The sequence below is a fragment of the Adiantum capillus-veneris genome, chromosome 14, assembly GCF_014529385.1.
Source record: "Adiantum capillus-veneris isolate H3 chromosome 14, ASM1452938v2, whole genome shotgun sequence".
In the NCBI taxonomy this organism is placed as follows: domain Eukaryota; kingdom Viridiplantae; phylum Streptophyta; class Polypodiopsida; order Polypodiales; family Pteridaceae; genus Adiantum; species Adiantum capillus-veneris.
In genome coordinates this window covers 28,701,317-28,706,644 of record NC_140944.1, presented here as the reverse complement: position 1 = coordinate 28,706,644, position 5,328 = coordinate 28,701,317, and the positions used below count along the sequence as shown (strand labels likewise).

At 43.5% G+C, this 5,328-nt stretch overlaps 1 protein-coding gene across 1 annotated transcript; it reads left to right on the top strand.

The window, feature by feature from the left end:
* The first annotated feature begins 507 nt into the window (after positions 1 to 507).
* On the top strand, positions 508 to 2,099 carry LOC147442146 (uncharacterized). Its single transcript, XM_086529598.1, has 3 exons — positions 508 to 1,013; positions 1,224 to 1,447; positions 1,678 to 2,099. Exons 1-3 carry the CDS (start codon positions 625 to 627, stop codon positions 2,097 to 2,099), a joined length of 1,035 nt encoding a protein of 344 aa, XP_086385724.1. The 5' UTR covers positions 508 to 624.
* The last annotated feature ends 3,229 nt before the right edge of the window (positions 2,100 to 5,328 follow it).

The following is a 5,328-nucleotide window of genomic DNA, read 5'->3' as shown; positions in this document are numbered from 1 at the left end:
CGAACCCCCATCATTTGTATTGTAAAGCAGTGTTGGCTTATCGAGTTGAGGAGAGTCAGTCCCTCACTCGCTACCTTATTATTGTTTTTGGATCCGCGAGTGTTGCCGGCCACTATAGACCTGGCGCTAGTTTGCTCTTGGGCTCTCTGCTTATCGAGTCGAGGAGAGTCAGTCCCTCACTCGCTACTTGATTATTGTTTTTGGATCCATGGGTGTTGCCAGCCACTATGGACCTGGCCCTAGTTTGCTCTTGGGCTCTTGTTGAGTCCGTGTTCAGTGTATTGCACCCCATCATTTGTATTGTAAAGCCGTGTTGGCTTATCGAGTCGAGGAGAGTCAGTCCCTCACTCGCTACCTGATTATTGTTTTTGGATCCACGAGTGTTGCCAGCCACTATAGACCTGGCCCTAGTTTGCTCTTGGGCTCTCGGCTTATGAAGTCGAGGAGAGTCAGTCCCTCTCTCGCTACCTGATTATTGTTTTTGGATCCTCGGGTGTTGCCGGCCACTATAGACTTGGCCCTAGTTTGCTCTTGGGCTCTTGTTGAGCCCGTGTTCAGTGTATTGCACCCTCTTATGCTATGTATGCACTTGCATCCTAACATTTGGTATCAGAGCTTGTGGAGATGGCCTCATTAAAGGCTTGGTTCAATGTGGAAGTTGCATCCGTATGCTTTGAAAGGGCGATGCACCGTTTAGTTGAACGTTATGATGGATGGAGCAGAGAAGAATCGGAATATGACTGGGATGCGGTGCAAGATTCTATGCATGCTTTGACTCAAACTCGCTCGAGGACTATGGAGATTTATCACAGGGATGTAGATTCGATGCGGTTGGAAAGTAAGAGAACAAGGAAGGAACTTGAAGGAAAGAAAGCAATGTTGGAGGACGAGCTCTGTCGGCAAGAGCAGGGGATAACCTTGGTTTTTGAGGAGGTGGCTATGATGCAGGATAAGTGGGCCACTGAGGTAGCAATTGCAAAGGAACAGATGGATCAACAGGGGTTGGTTCGAATGTAGGCCTCAGATGGCCGTTGGATTCCCCCTCGACGAGGCGGATTACAAGAGGATGCGAGGCGGGTAAAGTATACTCGATACCATACCAGGCAGCTCGGAACACGATCAAATGGTCGGGGATGTACAACAATCATGGTATATCGGGCTGAGCCGGGGGGCCAGTGAACAACTAAGACATGTGGTGAGATATGTCGGCATGAGTGGAACAGCATGTTGGGACAGGCTATGGATGGCCGATGGGTTCCCCCTCGACAAAGCGAGCTGTCCACCGAGTGGGAGCGCAACATGAGTGCACATGAGAATAGCCAGGGTAGTAGAGACCAGATCACTACGACATGGCGATGCAAACTAGCTGTGGTGGCGCTCAAGAAGGCATGGAAGGAAGAGATGGCGAATGTGATACATGCTGCACATTGCGAGAGGGCGGGCTCTAGTGAGCACCAGCCTGCGTTTCATTCGAGTTGATTTGATTGGTGAGTGATTATGCACATGTTCCTAATCATTAGCCGGTGCTGGCTAAGATGGAATTACTAGACATTGGGCAGCAGATGAATAATATTCGTATAGCGACCAACAAGGCAGTAGGACGAAGAGTCGCTCTACAATGTGGGGATTGCAACCGAGCGACTTCAGTTGGCTGATTGCTTGGACTAAGTTTATGAGGTGGATACCTCCTCGTCATAGAAGTTGTGAATGCACAAACATGTGCAAAAGGCAACCAAATGGACGCCAAGTTTTGGGAGGTGGTATGCATAGAGCACGGCATTGATCCCACGGGGTCATACAGCGGCAACGCTAACGTGCAGCTGGAGAGAGTGAATGTGTACTACAACGAGGCAAGTTGCAGGTGCTATGTGCCTCTCACCGTGCTCATGGATCTGGAGCCAGGTACTATGGACAGTGTTCGAACAGGCCCCTATGGGCAGATCTTCCGCCCTGATAACTTCGTCTTTGGCGAGTTCGGAGCTGGCAACAACTGGGCCAAGGATCACTATACCGAAGGCGCGGAGCTCATTGATTCTGTCCTTGATGTTTTCTGCAAAGAGGCTGAAAACTGCGACTGCCTTCAAGGTGAGTGCCTTTAAGATCTCATTCTATCGTTCTTTATTCTATCTTATTCTATGAAATGCTGTTTCGTCATGCCTTCTTTGCCATTTCTCCAATGTTACATTTCCATTTATGTATGGTATAATGATTTTGTTGTTAGTTTTGCTTATATTTGACAATGTAGTTAGCCTGTGCAATCGTCTTGTTTGAAAACAATGTTCATATCTATCCTCAGTGAAGGTTGTCATATTTCTTTTAGTGAAATTTTCACCGCTGCTATTCTAACTTCTCTAGCTTCCTAGTATCCCCCCTCACATGGTAGACATTGGCTTTAGATCTACGCTCACCATTCCCAGCCAGTGCTGGATTCCAAATTTGTTTCAAGTTAGCAAGGCTTTGCCACAAACTCTTTCTTCAATTAATGTTGATTTGTAAATTGCATACTGTTTCTATGCTTCAGATGTTTGTCTATACACTATGATGCAAGCTTTTGTAGTGGTAGTGTCTTTAGCATTGTGTCATTACTCCTACCGAACTGGTTGATGGTGTCTCGTATACCTGGAACATCGGTTTTTTCTTTCTGCTATAGCTACATCTCATAAAAAAGCTAGCTTTTCTCTACTGATCAGTTAAATCTGTGACTGCTTGCTTTGAGGCCTTTGTTTTGTAGTTGTTTTGTAGTTTTGTGCTCTGCTTCCCTATTAGGTGCAACGGAATGAATGTTTGCGCTTTGCTCAAGATGAGTGCTCCGAACTGTGCTCAAGGTTCCTTTTGTTCTTATGGAAGGTAGAGCCTTCCGTTCTTAATGAGAGAATGCTATGATCACAAACAAAGTGAATAGACATTGTGCTTGCAAGTGTATGAGACTGAGAGATAGAGAGAGAAGAGAGATACGATACCAGAGACATTGTAAAACCCTCCTCCGAAGGCCCCCCTCTCGTCGACGAGAGTGGTCTACTATTGATTGCACAAAGTGGTACAATGATGATGCATGGAAACTGATGCAACTTGGAACTGTGTCGATGACGATGACGACGACCTAAGGCTGAAATCTGCAACCTTCTAACTGCGGTCCACAAACGCTATCTGCTGAAAATCTGGGGCTGATTCGGGCTGCTGAAAACGCTGATTTGCTTGCTGTGGGTTGGAGATGATAAAAAACGCTAGGGCTGATGGGGTGCTTGAGGAGTTCTTGCTGAGAGAGAGGGAGTATCTGCTGAAGGCCTGTTGTGCTCCTTGCTCATCTACCCAAGAGTGCTAGCTTTGGTTTGCTTATATATTTTCTTACCTAAATTGCCCTACCTACTTTTTTTGGGAAGTCACTTAAATTAATAAGTGAAAAATGTCAAAAATAGGGAAAATAGGCTAAAATCACCGGAAAATTTCCCTAACCGATTTTAATGGATTCTGATGGGAATGCTTATGATCATGCTGTGTGCAACCAGAGGATATGCATCTACACTAAGTGACTGGGCATGCACGGTCTACGAATAGACTCACAAAAAGTGCCAAATCACTTCTAAATCTAGACTGACTGGACTGACTGAACCCTTGTCGTGCTGTAGCTTGTCCACGAACACATAGGGTTGGATGTGTCACGTGACATTCCCGCAGCAAGTTTGCGTTCTCAACGGCTTCCTTGGGCCTCATCTTATTAAGCTTCCTCTTTTCAGACTTCTTCGGCAAGGATGATGACGATGCGAGGAGGAGTTTGTGCTGACGCTCACGATGGGAGGCCAACACCTTGCAAGCGAAGCGATTGCCAAATGCAAGGTGAGTTCTCAATTCACTTTAGTCGTGAATCGTTTTCGCCTGCTCAATGCCCTTAGGCTTTAGCTATGGCGTCCGAGTCCTGACCTGTTGATCAATGACGCTTAGTCTTGACGTCCCGACCTGCTGGAGCTGGCGTCCGAGTCTCGACTTCTTCCACTGCAGCCGCCAATGCTGTTGACTCCCTGAGCCTCTCGTTGCTTGTCTGATGCACTAAATCGGCTTATAGATCATAGTTTGAAGCATCTATCAGTAGTTACACTAAATCATGTCTTATTTTGTCAAATTTTTTCAAGGCAAGCTCGAAATCTAGCCTAGATTTTTCCAGTTAGTGATACTCACAATTTTGGGTGGTAATGTTGTATTAATTCAATAAAGAATGTACTTAATCTCAAACTGGATGTGTGACATCATAGTGTTAAAGATTTTAAAATCGTTAGTTTCTTTTACATGTAGTTACAAATTCTATAGTCTCAATTTCTCACATGGTCATATGGCTTGACCGGGTGTGTTATCTTGAGCTATAGTTTCTTGTCAAGACACGCCTAACATACCTTGGGTCTATGTGTCACACATACACAATGTTTTTATTTTGTATATAATTACAAATATAGACACGTCTAGCATATCTTGGGTCTATGTGTCACACATACACAATGTATTTCTTTTGTATATAATTACAAATATAGTTTCAATTTGTCACATGGTCATATGGCTTGATCGGGTGTGCCATCTTGACCTTCGATTTTTACCTTCAGCTCTTCTAGCTATCCATATGGCTTGACCGGGTCTCTTGAGCTATCCATTCTTACCAAATGTGTAGTTGTCTCTTTTTACGATAAAAAGTGTTAAAGATTTTAAGATCGTTAGTTTCTTTTACATGTAGTTACAACTTCTATAGTCTCAATTTCCCACATGGTAATATGGCTTGACCGAGTGTTTTATCTTGAGCTATAGTTTCTTGCCAAGACACGTCGAGCATACCTTGGGTCTATGTGTCATACCACCACTTTGAAGTTAGATTACTTTGACTCTATTGAAAATGTGTTTGATTTTAATGTGTAAGATAATCCGTAAATCCCAAGTGGGAGCCCAAGATGAGGTGGGCAGTTTGTTTGGAAAAAGAAATTATGTGATGAAAATCCCATGTGGGAGCCCAAGAAAAGGGTATATTGATTTTTTTTTGAAAAAGAGGTCTCCGTACAAAGTAGACTTTGCCAAAATTTTTAAGATTTATATTTTATGTACAATCTCAAAATTAAATACAGATGGTGCTTTTTTAAAAGTTATATTTTGCTTAAGCATAGACGTGCATTCATATCATATATAATTGTTTTTGTTCAAAAAGATTAATCTTTTAATGGGTTGTTTTGTAATGTGTTTTGATTTGATGAGTGAAGTTTTTCATGGTTGTTTAAGAGTATGCATTATTTGTTATTTAGAGAACAATCCATTTCAAATGTGTGCTTTATATCCCATGTGGGAAGCCTGCTAAGT

What these genes read in the sequence shown, in the direction of transcription:
- LOC147442146 (XM_086529598.1), top strand. Translation starts at nt 625, where the DNA reads ATGGCCTCATTAAAGGCTTGGTTCAATGTGGAAGTTGCATCCGTATGC. An exon ending in CAACAGGGGTTGGTTCGAAT is followed by an intron (nt 1,014 to 1,223) that starts GTAGGCCTCAGA and finishes TGAGTGGAACAG; the next exon opens with CATGTTGGGACAGGCTATGG. An exon ending in TTGCGAGAGGGCGGGCTCTA is followed by an intron (nt 1,448 to 1,677) that starts GTGAGCACCAGC and finishes TAAGTTTATGAG; the next exon opens with GTGGATACCTCCTCGTCATA.